Below are 16,373 nucleotides of genomic sequence, written 5' to 3' on the forward strand. Positions count from 1 at the left end.
CACACACTGCTCACAGCTGATATCAACCTCACTGTTGTTATTGTACTAATGTTTGATGTGGAACTTCGCTAATGTGAAGGCCTCCGGAATATCAGGAGCAGTTAGAAGTTAATGAGGATCCAATAAAATAAACAAAATGATATTAATTCCACTTAAGATATTTGAGTCCCTGATTATTAGAAACTACACTTCCTGCAGCGAGGCTCCTAAAAACTAATTACTACAAAACTACCGCTAATTCCACACGTCTCAGAGCCTCTGGCAGCCGCGGCCATGATAATGTGATAAAGGATTCACTTTCTAGTAAAATGGGAGATGCCCCCTTTCTTCCCCCGGCTGGATAGAAGCTTCGCTGAGTCTTGGGCCAATAAATGCCACCACTGAGCTGAGAAATGTGGGGGTTTAGAAAAATAAAATCAAAAAGGTCCCCTTTCATGAGCTCCTGAGGGTTCGGAAGCGTGAGCTGCCTCCTCTCTCCTCGCCCCGGGGCAGGCTATCATCTCCAGTGACACCAGAGGGAGGGCAGACCCCACCCCACCTCTGCCGGATCCAGGGATGTGAGGGATGAGACGCGGCGGTGAACAGAGGAGGCTCTGCTGCCGGCCCTGGTCTCTCAGGTCCAGCTTCCTCTTTGATCACCGGCCGCCGACCTCCGTGTCTCCAGAACAAGGAGCCCGGACCGAGGGGATGGGGAGGGTCGGGGAAACGTGCCGCTGAGCCTGTATCCCCCCCCTCCCCACGGCCCTTGTTCCCTCCAAATATGAAAAAAGGGTTAATTGTATTTAACAATATGCTCTCTAACACCCCCCAATTGGAATTAGAATCACATCTGGCGCCATGTTCTGTCCCTCATTACTGCTGAATCTCATTACGACGCGCTCCCCGGGGAGGGACCGCGCCGGGTTTTTAAGCACACTTTTCACTTTCTTCCTGCCTCTTGCTCATCTCATCTGCCTCGCCGCTCCTTCTCTTCTGCGTTTACATTAGCGGAAGTCCTCATCTGAGAGAATGACTGAGCACCACCACCCTACTCCTCCTCCCCCCTCTTCCCAGAGCTTGGAAATTGTTTTACAGTGCCAATTAAAGTAGGTATGTTGAGTTTTCTTTTTTTTCTTCTTCTTCAGAGTATGTATTATTCAGAGTGTATTATTTGTTGCACTCAAAAAACGAAAGAAAAAACTCACTAAAATAGGACTAGCAGAGTAAGTTCCACTTCCTTGCAATAAAAACTACACCAAAGGTTTGGAAATATAGTCAACAGAAGGAAATGAGCGAGCTTATTTATGGTGCCCTGAAGTCCTACTGAATAATAAAAACCTCCACATATAACCACATTTTAAACTTTGTTTCTTTGCACCCTTGTGCACACACTGCGTCTGACTGGGAATTAATTTTAGAGCGAGGAAAAATAAAGAAATCTGTAAAGTTTGACTCCAAACTGTTTTACCTCAGTAAAATATTAATTTAAAACTGCGGCATGGGGGGAAACAGCTTCTCTGCGCACTTTGTAGGCTGCACTCGAGAGGAACTGCGAGTCTGAACGTGTGATCAAAGCCTTTTATTTGCACTTTTAAGATACCAAAATAAAGTAGTAAAAAGGTGAACAAAACACATGAAACAAAATCCGGTTGCAGTGATGAGTGACAAAATTGGACCCCGCGTGAGAGCGGGGAGTTGGGAGGGTCACGGGGAAGCCCTGAGGTTCTTGCGGTGGTTTCGGCTCTAGATCATCGGCGAGTCGCAGAGCGTGCAGGGCGCCTGCAGAATCTTCTTTATCCACTCCGGATCTGTGGGCAGAGAAAACGGGATTCACAATATGAAATGATTAAAGACTCTCCGGCTGCACTGTCGTGTAAATGTGACGACAATTTACACATTGGTCTCATTTGATTCGGTGCCAGAGTCGCTTCTCCATGAAAGTTAAAAGACTTCGGAACAATTTCATCAAACTTCCAACACGACACAAGTCAGGACAGCAGGAGGTTAAAAGGTTAATTACATATATTAAATGAATTAGTCTTATAACAAGTGCTTAAGATTAGTGTAATAAATTAATCTAAAAGTTAGCAATAGACTAAAATAGAGCTTAATTTAGATAACCAATGATATTTTGCACAAAGAAAATAATATAAATAAACTGAAACAATCTGTGCTAAAGCGCTGTCAGACATTAGAAGTCGATGGCAGAGTTCACTGATAAATGATGGTGATCATTCATTTACCTTGGATCTACCTCTGGGTATGAAAGGTGTCTTTTCGACAGGAAACAGTTATTACTGCGTCTCACCATAGAGAAGTCTACTGATCTACTCACCGAGACAAGGCCTCAGTAAACATATTAAATACAGTAAAACCGACTGACGTGTTTCAGAAACCAAACACAGAGCATCACAATCAGCTCGTGAGATGGTTTGAGACGGAAGCTGCGATGATGGCAATTTTGACAGATGCCAAAACTGCACAGAGCCGTCAGCCTTCAGCCCGGATTGGTTGGAATGACCAGGAGAGTCGTGCCTCAGGCGTTAAGCCAACTCTGATAAAGACCTGGGATGCATGATGCAGCTGCATGAGGCCAAACCTCACGCACTGTTTTCTCTCCCAACTGTAATCAGTTCAGGAGACAATGCTGGATGTACGCCTGCTGTTTGAGGGGGGGTTTTAAGCTCCATAGAAAAATCACGATTCCCTGATAAATCGTGAATAATCAGAACAATTAATGGATTTGAAATCGCACTTAATTTTTTAATATGCGTTCTGCAAGAAATCTAAATATCAGACAAAGTCTCAGAAATCATTCCTGCAGCAGTGCTCATTATTTGAGGCAATGATGAGACACAAGCTGCACAAGTTTCTGTCTTCAACCCAGAAAGTGAGATAAGACCTTCATTTTAAAATAATAAAAACTAAAGAAACCCTCTCATTTGAATAATGCTTCATGTTTTCCAGAGTTACGTTTTCAACCAACTTGGAAATCCAAAGTGTGGAGTTGTGATCTGAGCGGCAGGCTGGGATGAGGGCCGACACTGAAGGTGACAGGAGGAGACGGCTGATGGAGAGTGCGACTGTGAGACGGAGGTGGAGGGAGATGGAAAAAGTGGCGCTTACCCTCAGGCTTTGGCAGTCTGGCGATGCTATCCAGCAGGAGGCAACGTCTGAACGTCAGCGTCTGGCAGGCCTGGTATGACAACACACACCTGCAGGAGACCGAGAGAACGGTATTAAGAGAGCGGGCTGGCAGGGACAGACACACACACACACACACACAGGCTCACACACACACAAACACAAAAGTAGAGCAGAGGCAGCGCCGAGGTGCAACTGAAGGGGCACAGATTTCCCTCCCAGTGCCCAGCGGAGGCACCGCATCCCAGCCAGCGAGGGAGGAAGGAGAATATTTGACAGATAATATTTATGAGACGATGAGAGTGGTGCATGGGTAAATATCAAGAGGTGGGAGGCTTGATTACTGCTCTGTGAAGACAAATAAACCGTCAAAGATTCAATTCACATCCCGACTGTCTGGCGTCTGAACCGATGCGGCACCTGCACTTCCCGTGAGGCTGAAGAAGATTTAGTGGATTAGATTTAAATTTAGGAGTTGTTAAAAAAAATAAGAAAAAAGAAAAATCAGGAATAGTCTTTGTACCTGAGCCACATGTGACCGTTTTCACAGATGGCCTGTTTGTGGTCGGTGAAGGGAAGCACGGCCTGACACAGGCTGCAGTGCTCCGGGAACGTCTGCTTGTTAATCTTTTTCTTCATGTGGCCAATCAGGATCTGAGAGGGACAATTAACAGACACACAGACAGAGAGTGGTAAGAATAAAAATATAAAGAATGAAAAAAAAAAACTGTATTATCAGCTGATTTAAAACATTTGATGCCGTAAATCTGCAGTATTTTACCCCAATTAGCTCTTAAGCTAATGACATGTGATATTCACTGATGAAACACGCACAAATGAGATGAAATTTCAAATTTGTTACCTACTCCAAGGATTCAGATTTGTGGAGCACAACCCAAGGAAATCCCAAATTTGGAGTTTCAATATTATTTTTTTAACTTTATTTACTGGTGACAGGGTTTTGGATGAAACAAGTCTTACTGGTCGCGGCTTCAACTCAAAACTTACGTAAATTAAAAGATCTGATGTTAATCTAAAACTGATATTGTGGTTAATCTATGCACTAAAAATCCTTTAGTGTGGATTAACAGGAGAGATCCTACAAGAGAGATTTAACCAGGTACAGTCACAGATTTGGCTTCCACTTTGAGCATGTACGTAACAACACTGTGATCAGGTCAAGTGAAAACATAAAGGAATCTGACCAGGACGTTCATGGTGAGTGATGATCAGTGGGTCACTAGGTTTTACCTCTGAATTTCTGTCGTTAGTGTCTTTGGCGAGGTACTCCACCAGGCCACAGGTGGGTATACTGGTGTTCTGAGCGATCCAGGTGTTGAGGTACACCACCCCCAGCACCTTCTTCATGTTCTCTCTCATCAGGTGACTCTCTACAGAGTTAACCCAAGCCTGCACCTCTGCCAACTGCTCCTCGCGATTCTCCTCCTTCTCCGGCTTGCCTCCGACAGACTCGCCTTCCTCTAGCACACAATCCTCTTCGTCCTCTCCGTCCTCCTCGTCGGCGTCCCTTACAAACACCTTGCTTCCCTCTTGGCTGGGTTTCCAGAGATGATCTGTCAGAGGTGACTGCAGAGACTTGTGAAGTATACGAACCAAAAAGAGCTTGAAACGCCACAAGTAGGGCGAGTCTACGTCCTGGATCTTTTGGTCAAGCTCTTCCTGCAGGGCTGAAGGGATGCACTTGTTTTTCAGAATTTGCCACCTCACGATGTCAAGCAGGTCGGCCAGTTTGTACAAGTTCTGTACGGGAGACTTTAGCAGAAGAGCTGCTGCAGTTTCTGGTGTTTTCAGGCTCAAAAAGTGCACCTGGTAGGTCCTGGCGATCGGATTGTGGCTGTTCACCATACCTTGTGTGCTGACCATCGCAATATACGCTCCATTGTGGCTTACCGCAATCCCATGTATCCGCCGCCCTGTCAGGTTGTCAAGTCGCATCATGTCGTCTTGTTTGAAAATCAAAGTATTCTCAGTGAATGTAGGCGTCAGCTTCTTTATACACCCGTCTATGGAGCATGAATACACTGCGACGCCATGTTGACTGACGGCTAGCGAGACCACGGGGAGCGAGTGAAGCCCCACCACGTGAGAGTTGTGCACGTTAAGTCCGGCCGGTGAAATCATGAGCAGACACCAGAAGACGTAACATCCTCGTGAGGCCACGATGAGGCTGCAGCTGCATTTGTGGATCGGGTGGATCATCTGGACGCATTTGATGTTTTCCACAGCGATCTCGTCGCAGTCCTTCCAGAGGATGACAGGGTGCTTCAGGGTGAAGTAGCCCTTCACTCCCGTCAGGCTGACCGGCATGATCTTAACCGGTCCCACCTCACTGCCGATGATCAGGCCGCTCATCCGGCGATCTGCGTTTTCGTACTCCCACCACGCCAAGTTACTGGGTCGAATCACACCGGATTCGATGATGTCATAAAACACAACATCGTCCCCTTTTGAAAACGGCAAATCAAACTTCCACAAAACGAGGTCGCCGTTCTCCATCAAGACAGCCAGGAGGACCATCTCCAGGTCCGTGCCCGTGTTGTCCGGCTGAACCTGTTTGGTCGTGTAAATGCTTGACCACTCCATCCTCAGGGGCGTTTGCATGTGGAAGCGCCGCTGCACCTCCTCAAAGTCCTGCAGGTTCTCCTGCGGCGGCTCGTTGTCTTTTCTGGCGTAGCCTCGCTCCTTTAACCTCTCGCTGTACTTCTTGGTGAGATTGACGAGCATGCTCCACTCGAGGCGCTTGTGGCTGTTATGAATGGTAAGTCTGTGGTCCAGCGTTAGGCACGCGAGCAAACACCGTCCATCGGAGTCACAACCTAACGGAGACCAACTGGAATACTTGATTCCCTTGTGCGCAACCACTGACGGGTTCATCACTCTGTCGGCCAGAAACACTTGCCTCACGCTGGGGACCGGATGCCTGCTGAACTTCTCCACCATGTTTCTATGCTCCTCCACTGTTCCCACCTGAAACGTTAACAACAAAATGACAGAATTAAGGTTTTTAAAAGAATAATCAAACCCTTAAACGTATCCCCTTAAATCAATCGAGTTCTACTTTGTACTTTCTACCAGGGTTTGTTTGTTCCAATTTAAGATAATAATTAAAATCGATGTTAAAGATGCTACAGAAAAGATCAGTTGATGATGAGCGGAAAAACAAAGCATATTTTTTTTTAAAAGAGCTTATTCAACTAAATAACATGATTAGGAAAAAAAACTTTATTGCTCCTTGACATGGCAGCGACCAGCGCAACATCATGTCGTTTGTGACACTTACTTCGAAAGCCATCGCGTGCCCCTCCCGCCTCATTAAGCCTCCTGCTTAACAAGCACTTAATCATATTTATAAACGACGGCAGAAAACCAACTTCACCCTTCTGTCACTGTGTCGAGTGGATTATTAAACTCAGCCTCCGTCCAATATTTGTATCTGCCAAGTGGATTTTTTGGAAGAGGAACCTATAAACAATCATTATCACACAGTAGAGCAGCTGTGGAGGGAGAGATTTACCAGAACAAAATAGTTTTACAGCTTCTCTTCACATCGACGTTTGTATCCAATCGCTTTTAATTATCTTTCTCGCAGTTTAGTAAATAATGAAAGTACAGAAACGTCCACCGCTGCCAAACTAATAGCACACGAGTGAATACGAGCTTGGCTGTGCTCCTACGGCATGTTTACATAAGTTGTGTAACAACTGCACAAATAACAAACGAGATAAAAACACTCACAGATGTCAGTTTGTGACCACCTGTGTGTTTTGGAAACAGTTGTTATTGGAATGTATCATCACTGCTGCGGCAAACACATCCATGAATAACTTGATATATGACAGGGTCAGCAATTAGTTTCATCTATGGGACAGTTTTACCTTTTATTTTCCAGTCTTATCATTTTGTTATTTTTACAAAATTACAAAAGGTATCGATTTAAAAACCTTTATAATGGTAATTAGTATTATTATATTTTGCTGAGCTTATAGATTTGGGGCCTATTGGTCAGTGAAAACAATAAATTGAAAGAGTTGTATTTTACTTTAACAGGTGTCATGGTCTTTTTTTCTTAGTTTGTACTATATGAAACATGTTTTGACATTATAGTCATATTGATTTGTCCTGTAATCAATTATTATCGATGAGTTTCAGTTTCTTTATCATCTTCAGTAGATCACCTGTCACCTGGAGATGTTTATTTCAAGTTGTTGGGGGAAATCTAATGGTTTCATTTCATTCATTGAGAGAGAATCCTGAATTAGATGATAACTGCAATTTGGGATATTGATTGATTGATACTTTGCACATTTTTGTGGACTAAATATGAACTGATTGGGTTGTTTTCGTCTCCAGATATAAAACATCACGTGTCTTCATCTGAGGGTCATAAATTAGGTTGAGCTCAGTGTTTACTAACAAACGCACATGCTAACATCAGCTAGCTTGTTTTCTTGCCCCCCCCCTGCTCCACTGAACACCGTGAGTTGTTTCTCTTTACCCGCAGTCTGGTGGCCTCGCCGGGGACTGGGATGGAGGTCCGGTGCAGCATCAGCTCCTGTTTACCGCTCTGAACGTCGCACACCAGCTCCATCAGCGCCAGGGAGCTGGTGGTGCACACGGCCAGGCGGTGGTCCTGCGACCAGGCGAGCGGCTGCAGCCCGCTGACCGGGGACAGGAGCGGCACCACGGGGTCCCGCCTCACCGGCGCCCCCTCCGAGCCGAGCACCAGCCCGCCCTCCGTCTCCGCCTCCACCTCCGGCTCCGTCTTGATCATCACGTCCCTGGGAAGTGCACTCCCCGAGTGTGACGGACTGACGGCCGCCATGTTGTCAATCAGGGGGAAGTGACGTAAGTGAATGAGGGAGGAGAGGAGGGCGGGACTTCCTCTCTTCCTCCTTGGAGATAAATAGTATGTACAGTATATTGTATAATAGTATATTTAAAAAACATTGTGAAGCACTTTGTAACCTTGTTTAGATAAGTGCTATACAAATACATTTATTATTATTGTTATTATTATTATTATTGTTACTGAAACCTTAATCGTAACATTTAATGATGTAATTTTATTATAATGTATTATTTTTGTATTATATATATATATATATATATAATAACTAAATATAATATTGTAAATTTTATATAAAAATATGTCACCTAACAATATGTAACCTTAATAATTAAATCAATATATATTTATATATATGATAACATTTTGTAATATTTTCATATTGATACATTAGTTTTAGATAGAATTAGTGTACTACAAATAAACACATTTTGATTCTGTGTTTTAATTACTGTGTTTGTCTCCTTTTATAATTAAATTGCATCACCTTTTTTGTCAGCCTCATATCAAAACTAAGAAAACAACTTAGAAAGCCAAACTGTATTTATGTTTACATGCATTGACAATTGAATTGACCTTAACCGAATATGAAAACAGTGTTGGAGGCATTTTTTTCATTTGTATTTCTGATAATCAGTTCATCAGAAACATTTTAACCACATTTTATAACAGCGACAAACCATGTTGAGATGTGTATTTCTATAAAAGTCTAATTATTGTTTGAAACATTTTGTATTTAAACATTTTTGTGTTGAAAAAACAACACATTCATAATGGACAATGTGTCAGGACCTGCACATCCTTGTTTTAATTAGATTAGATTAGATTAAACTTTAATGATCTCCACAGGGAAATGTTGCTTTTGTGTGACACATTCATATAAAGAGAGCAGCTCTATCTTTAATCAACCCTGGCACTTTAACAATAACACATTTAATGGCCTAAAAGATAAAAACGAGTCCAAGAGAACCTGTGAGCTGACAGGTAGAGCATCAGTCATTTCTTCTGTGCAGTCACTCATCACCAAGAGAGATTGTTAATTGTCATATTCCATCATTTAATTGTTAAAATATGAAAACTGTCCCGTCCCCAGCTGATAGCTCAGATATAAATCAGGATGCTTTATGCGATGAGTCACCAGACGCTCCTGGACAGGTCAGGGGTCAAACTGCTGCAGTCGGATGCGGAGCTGCAGCGTCTCAGGCAGGCAGTGATTTGTTACAACCCTCAGATGAAAGCTCCGCTCACAGTAGCTGCCTGACTCTCAGCAAGATGACAGCGGGATTTCAACAGGCAGAGTTATTTGTCACAACACAAATTGTTACAAATCTGTGAGACAAATATAGAATAGCGCGCCCACCGTGTTTTAATCTCCCATTTTTCTGTCTTTTGTTTCGATAATCGAAATGAATAAATGAACGGGGACCATGGTATGTTTCATTCTTAATGAAGCGTGTAGTGAATGAATATTTCACACACCTGCTGTGTGTCTTTGCTGGGTTTTGACTGGGGACCCAATCCCATGTATGAATGTTGGATTAAACATTCATCAAATGCTGTCACAAAAACTTTATCCTCTCCTGTCAACCACACAGAAAGATGGAGGCAAGCACACACACACACACACAGGCCAGAGAAGCCCACAGCCATGATTTGAACCACAGCCTTTGGTTTCCTTATTGTGTGGTAGTGGAATTATTTAGGTTGCACTGGATTCATGTCTGAAGGTGTAGAGGTTATGTAGTGTGGGTTTATGGATATGGATGGGGTCACCTCAGGTCAATCCCCTGCATCTCTAATATCCACCTGCTGTCATGTTATTGCCTGCAGGTTCCTCCTCAGCCTCTCAGCCCCTCAGTAGACCACATCCTCTGCTGTTTGCTCGCTCCGAGTGTCAGTGGAGCCGCTTACATGTATCTTGTGAGGAAGCCCGCAGGGACGTTTTGATGCATGGTTCATCATACATGTTTTAATCATTCAGTCTCTCAGACACCTCCCAGGAGGCGGCTGCTGCAGCACATTACCGAGTACACACAATTAGTGATATAATCATGATGATGATAATGAAATGTATTTAGAGCATATCAGCTTGGTTCATTCTGTTGGGGGAGACATTAGCAGGACTGCAGCCCTGGAAACGCCTCCGCTCTCGGGCTCCTGGCGCTTCCCCTCTGGAGACTGGCAGAGCCCGGCAGGTTGCCACGTCAGAGATTAGCAGTCATAGCAGTCGACCCGGAGCTCCTTCTGCGCTGTCAACTGCGAAAGCCTCACCTGACAGGTGCTCTCAATCAGTGCTCCTCTGCCCCCCTCCCAATACTGTCCTTGGGGTAGGAAGGGACGAGGAGGCCTCCTTTTTTATCTTTATACATCCTGACAGCCTCTAACAGGCAATTCTGAGATGCATTGGGGATTCATGCACCTACGGAGGAACACTCGGTGACAAACTATTGATATCACATCGGTGACATCAGTAGGAACCACAGCGCTGGCCTTTTATTTAGCTCCCCTCAGGGATGTTCAGTGATCTGTTAAAGGTCAAGGTGATAGGATGTCAGGATCAGAGGCATCTCTTCAGTGCAGGAATAACGGGACATGCTGTGAACTGTTTTAGCAGACTGAAGGCCAGAAGGAAACCAGGGATCAGTCATCAAAAATAACAGCAGAGGGCCAAGGGTGTCTTTGTGTGTGATTACACATGGATTTATGTTTCTCTAAATCTTCTATTTGATACCGAAGTGTTAAAAAAAGAAGATATATATCTACAATGGTAAGAGGGAATAAACACAAACAGCAGCTTATTTATTCATGAAATGTAAATACATGTCGTTTGTTATAGAGGTGAAAGGCCACTTACAGTGTCAACACAAAAAATCTGATGAAACAAATAGTTTTAGACAAAAGGGAGAAATACGTAAATTGTACATATATATTTCACATCTTGGTTGTCATATGTTAACCTGTTAACACTTCTCCATGACTAGTCCTTTTCCTTTGGAACCACTGAAGAAAACTGCAAACAGCAGCTATTTCTTGAAAACGATACTTGTGTTTAATATGTAATATTATTTTGTGCTGTTGCATTAATGTGGCCGTGCACCACTTCCAAACTTGTGTGACTTCATTCTTACCTTTCTATTTTATTTTGTTTTTATTTCATAAGCATGGCACTAATAGTCTTCCATACTTGCTATTGTTGGTCCAATGCTGCCGGTGAATAAAACCATCACATCTGTTTAATAAATGTCGGCGACTACTTGAGAGAAATGGGACAAAAGAAAATAATACAATTTATTTTTAGTATAGTTTTGTTTGTTGCCAATCTACCGCCCCTCACTCCAGTCCAGAAGGTGGCAGTAATGCACCTATAAGCTGGTTTGCTAACTGCCAATAAACACCAAAAGAAGTAGAAGAAGAAGTAAAAGATAAAATGGCGGGTAAATTAAACTGCGGATGCCCCGCCCCCCCATTTCCGGTTTCACACCTGTGGAGAGGTGTTTGTTGCGACTGTTTCTCTTCCTGTTGCTTTTTATAAACAATTTGTGTTGATTAGAAACCGTCTTCAAACTCCTGGTTTCCTGTTTCCTGTGTGGGAAACATCAGGTCATACACCAGACAGGTAAGCAGCTAGCTTACCTAGCCTGATTGCTACATATGTTAACATGTGTATTGAGGGGTTGTTAGCTCTGTTGACTCACTGAATCAGTTGTCTTATTTACAGCCAGGGATTTTATCACTATAACCGGTCATTATTTAATAAAAGCAATGAAAGCTGAATTCCGGGGGTCTGGTATCGTTCATGCTAACTTTCTGGAACATCATCTTTATTATTATTATCAACACCTGCGCTTATCATGTGCTTATCATGACAACTTGTATCGTGTGTGTTTGTTTTTTACACAAGTGATGAATTATTCCGTGACGACAGCTGAACAGTTACGATGCTTTCATGCTGTTGACTTTAACGGCGCTGTAGTGTGAATATATGAGTGATGCTAGTGTTAGTTGGATTGATTACCTGTATTATTGGCTGATTGGGGAACACAACACAGACGCTCTGTTTTCCAAACTGTGTCCGGTGGATCGCTGGGATTGGATTCATCCATCATAGTCGACTTGCTGTGTGTTTGGAGTTGCCATGTTGGAGAAAGTCCTCATAATAGCTGGTGGGTGAAATCCTGACTCCTAGCGTTGTCTTTTTGTCAGGCAAAGAAAACGAAGCTGCATTTTTTTACCATAATCATTGCATTAATTCCTACTTTTTGTTTTGTTTGTATGTGTTTCACCTCCACTAATCTTCATTATTTTCGCTGCACTATGACCAATAGAATCCAAGATAGTCACACCATTGTGTATATCAAATTCTAAAATGTAGGGTTAGGGTTTCTTCATTCCTCCAATGCAAAACGACCACTCTCCAAAGAGTATATCAAATGTGACAGTTTTACAAGATAAATTTGCTCCTGTGGACTCTTATGTCTAGGAAGTAACTTTCCAGAACTGCTGAGTCAAGGGACTATTTGTATAATTTTCCAAAATCCTGCCACTGAGTTATAGACGCCTGTGTTTACCTGAGGCCAGGCCCTAAACCGTAGGGTTATTAAGGGAAACATGGAAACTGATTGGGTGGAACTTGGGAGGAAAACCAGCCTCTCTATTTATTCCCAGCGATAATGGCTGAATTATTCATCCCGTGTGATGATTAATTAAAAAAGGCCCCAGGTCCTGTGGCAGGTACAGGCTGCCGAGGCACACACTGACATTCCCATGTGATCTGCTGAATGTGTCTGCCTCCGTCTGCCCTTCTCGTGCTTTTCTCTGCACGTCTTTAGGGAAGTTGCCCTCGCACACATTACATGCCTGTGCACCCAACACCCAGCCTAATTCACAAATGGGCTACATGAGGTGAAAGACTAGATCCTGTTAATCGTACAAAAAAAGCAGACACGGGGTCAGGTCACATTTCCCAATAGTTTTCATCGTTTACTTCTGACTCTTTGGGAGATTTAAGCGTTCAGCTAGTTCTAACCTATCTGGATTCGATGCATGAATATATGTTAGAACTCTAGAGTGTATGATATGCATATTGCAGTTTAGTTGGTAATCACAACCAACATGTCACTGAAAGTAAAATACAATGCTGCAGGGTTTGTATACAAGTAAGTTCCCACTCATGATTCATCTAGTTACAATTTAAACAATTAACTCATTCTCTCTTGCCCCATCTCTTGTTATCGTAAAATCTATTCGAGCACCAGCAAGTAATTAATTAATTGTATCTTGAATTGTCAGCTACTGACAGGTCATCAATCACTTTAGATGAATAATTCATTACTATTTAAGATGCCATCTGGGCCAGAGGTTAAAAATACAATATTATTACAGGCAGAGTTGGAGATTATCAATATTAGTAGTTTGATTCCCTTGCTCCTGGATGCTCATGTAAAGATGAGGCTGGAGGTTACAATATTCTATCACAAGAATAATTTTGTTGAGAAACCCTGCAGCAGAAGTTGCTTCTTAAGCTGCCACTACTCTGTACATTTTTACTCAACATCTAGCCATTTAAAAAAAAAATCTTATCCTGATAATCCATTTGATTTCATTTTGAAAACGAAATAGAAGGAACAATATTTAGTCTGAAATAAGAGATGCAGGTTGATCCGTGTAGCAAAAAACTCCTGCATGAAATTTTCTGTGTGCAAATGCAAAAGAAGGATCTTCAACTACAGCTGTTAAAAGCCGACAGCGTCTGTGTGAGGCGGCTCCTCCAGATTGTGAGATGCATTGTGTGTCTGTAACCAGTGGCTGGTTGTTGCCAGACTCAGGCAGGTAGGCGGGCAGGCAGCGGCTGTTGCATCCTCTGACCTAGTGTGGGCAGCTGGCAGTGGGCAGGACATGCCCTGTGGCAGTGCCAGAGGAAGGCCAGGAGGGCTGGGGTCCGGACCTGCTTGGGCCCCGCTAATGGAATGGGGCTGGGCCGCCCATATGGCAGTTGTGTGGAGGACTGGGCGCTCTGGAGGTTGGCATGTGGAGTCACCAGGCAGTCTCCCGTTAGATATTGAACAGGACAGGGCCATATACCTACATGATCACCCCAACACCAGAGTGTTATGGATGTGCTCGCTGATGGGGATGAAGGCACACCTGTACCAGAGGCTTCCATCTGCCTTTTAAAGGACTATACTGTGTATTTTGTTTTATTGTTGAAACTGTTCCTCATTGTCAGGTGACAGATTCCCTTCCTCCCAGGCCCCTATAGCTGCAGTTACAGCATGGATAACAACTTTTAGCTTAACTAAAGATAACAGGAGCATTGGAAATGGGATATTGGGATTTTGGCTGTTGCTTTAAAGGTAATTGTAGTATTACAAAAGGATAAATATTCTGCTTGTGAGTAGCACCAAATGGACACTATATCCATGAATTATACCATGTGAAAACTATGAAAATGTACACAAAAAATAAGCTGTATCTTATAATGTTAAAGAAAAGGGAACATTTATATTACAAACAAACAGACAGGGATGAAAACAGAAACTTGAAGCAGGTAATTAAGGCATCTATGTTTTCAGTGATTATTTCAGGCATGTCTGAATGGGTTATTTTTCTTTCTGTAATTCCATTCAGTTCAGGAACTTGGTTGAATTGTCAATTTGGGCAAAAACCTGCAAACCAAATGCTATGGAGTGCAACATTTATCTGGACAGACGTTCCCCAGTCACTTTTTTTGTGTCTGTGAATCTGTTCAACGTCCAGGTTAATGAACCGACAACTTGGAGAATGTCCTCTAGTTGGAGGTCAAGGAAAATTTGGTCTGCCAGGTTGTATACAGCGTTAGCTCAGTTTTCAGGAGCTGGCCAGATAAGGCTGTGTGTAGGCAATGAGGTGGACAGGGGGAGAGTGGTGTTGCCCACCAGACCTCTCTGGCATCAAACCGACCTGGCTCCTCTCTGAGCTGCATGGGACCAGGCGAAAGAGAGTCACATGGGACGGCCAGGGAGGGGTAAAGTGTGTTGAAGCAGGTTGCAGTGTTAACAAATGTGTTCACATACTGTATAGAGATAATGCTTACCCTCTAGAATAACTCCTTGCTGACTGTACCACACAGGCTGCTGCAAACTGAGCTAAAATTACCACTTCAGGGAGACACTGGCAATTTGTTCTGCAGACCTAAAAAAGGGAGAAGGAGTGAAGGTAATTACGGTGGAAAATACAGTTTGACGTTGCCCTGCCCTGGTTTTCCTGCTAATACTCTATTAAAAAGTGAGGCCAGACTTTTAAAACAGGTCACTCTTCCTAACCCTCCCTCCCATCTCAATTTCTCCTACCTCTCCCATTCTTCTCCTCCTCCTCCTTGTTCTCCTTCCCTGAATCTGGAACAAAAGCCACCTCTGCTGCCGCCACCTCCCCTTCCCAGCTCCCGCTTTTCCATTTTATTGGTGACAGCTGCCGCGAAACAAACTCGCGGCGCGAGAGAAATGATGTGTCAGTGGAAGGTCCTTTAGCCCGTGCTGCTAATCTGTCACACGCCGTTTGTTGTTTACTGTTTCCTCCTGCTTACCGACTGGCCGGCAGTGTGCGCTGCGCAGTAATGGCGACAGATGCTGACCCGCAGAAGTGTGAATCTTGCCGCTTTCTCCCTGCTGTCAACCTGTAAATTACAGCTATCGGGAGTAATTAGACCCGATAAAACCCTTCCAAGCCTCATCCCCCTTGACACACACACATGGACACAGATACACACCCTGCATTGGCCTGACAATGACCTGCCATTATGATAATGAAACTGTTCTGATTAAATTATTGTTGTAGTAGAAATTCTTTGTACAGTGGCCTTTTGTAAAAACAAAAAATATCTGGTTAAATGTTTGTGTCTCTTATATGGGTCAAAGTCTGACATCTTTCTCCAGAACTCTTCATGACTTTGAGGATTCTACAATCAATGCTGGCAGCAGCTCTGAAGTTGCAGAGGTGAAGCCGTCCATGGTGAACTAGCCTGGACTAATCTGCAGAAACTACCGATCGTCCTCTACTTATCCTCGCTAAGGTTCCGCGGGGTCAGTGGGGTCCTGGGCAAGTGGAGAAGTCGCCGTTGGGGTTACCTCTTCTTGGCCTGGCATCCGTGTTCAGCCTGCAGCCACCACGGCGACCACCACTGCCAAGCATGCTCTTAAAAGCAAGGCCTGTGCCCCTTTAAGTAACTTGCACGATACCAAAGGTCACGCAGCCAGGTCTTGTCATCCTCTCCCCTACGCTCTGCCCTCCTCCTCCACCTCTTTCTCCAGCCCTCAGTGCCCACTTCCTGACCATCGAAGCCAATCACTTTCCAGCCCCTCACCTCCTCCGCCGCCAATGCCGAGCAGCAATCTGTCACCCGGGCACG

The 16,373-nt window shown here is 43.9% G+C and overlaps 1 protein-coding gene across 2 annotated transcripts; it reads right to left on the minus strand.

Moving 5' to 3' along the window:
* Positions 1-1,543: 1,543 nt before the first annotated feature.
* Positions 1,544-7,966, minus strand: gtf3c4 (general transcription factor IIIC, polypeptide 4). Of its 2 annotated transcripts, none has more exons than XM_053411014.1 (5): positions 7,640-7,966; positions 4,375-6,111; positions 3,647-3,777; positions 3,106-3,194; positions 1,544-1,787 (listed from the first exon to the last, which is right to left on the minus strand). In XM_053411014.1, the coding sequence occupies exons 1-5, from the start codon at positions 7,964-7,966 to the stop codon at positions 1,723-1,725; spliced, it is 2,349 nt and encodes a 782-aa protein (XP_053266989.1). In that variant the 3' UTR covers positions 1,544-1,722. The 2 variants fall into 2 exon arrangements, with proteins under 2 accessions (XP_053266989.1, XP_053266990.1); XM_053411015.1 differs by lacking the exon at positions 7,640-7,966 and adding an exon at positions 6,425-6,966.
* Between the last annotated feature and the right edge of the window lie 8,407 nt (positions 7,967-16,373).

This window comes from Pleuronectes platessa, chromosome 19, assembly GCF_947347685.1.
Source record: "Pleuronectes platessa chromosome 19, fPlePla1.1, whole genome shotgun sequence".
NCBI lineage: Eukaryota > Metazoa > Chordata > Actinopteri > Pleuronectiformes > Pleuronectidae > Pleuronectes > Pleuronectes platessa.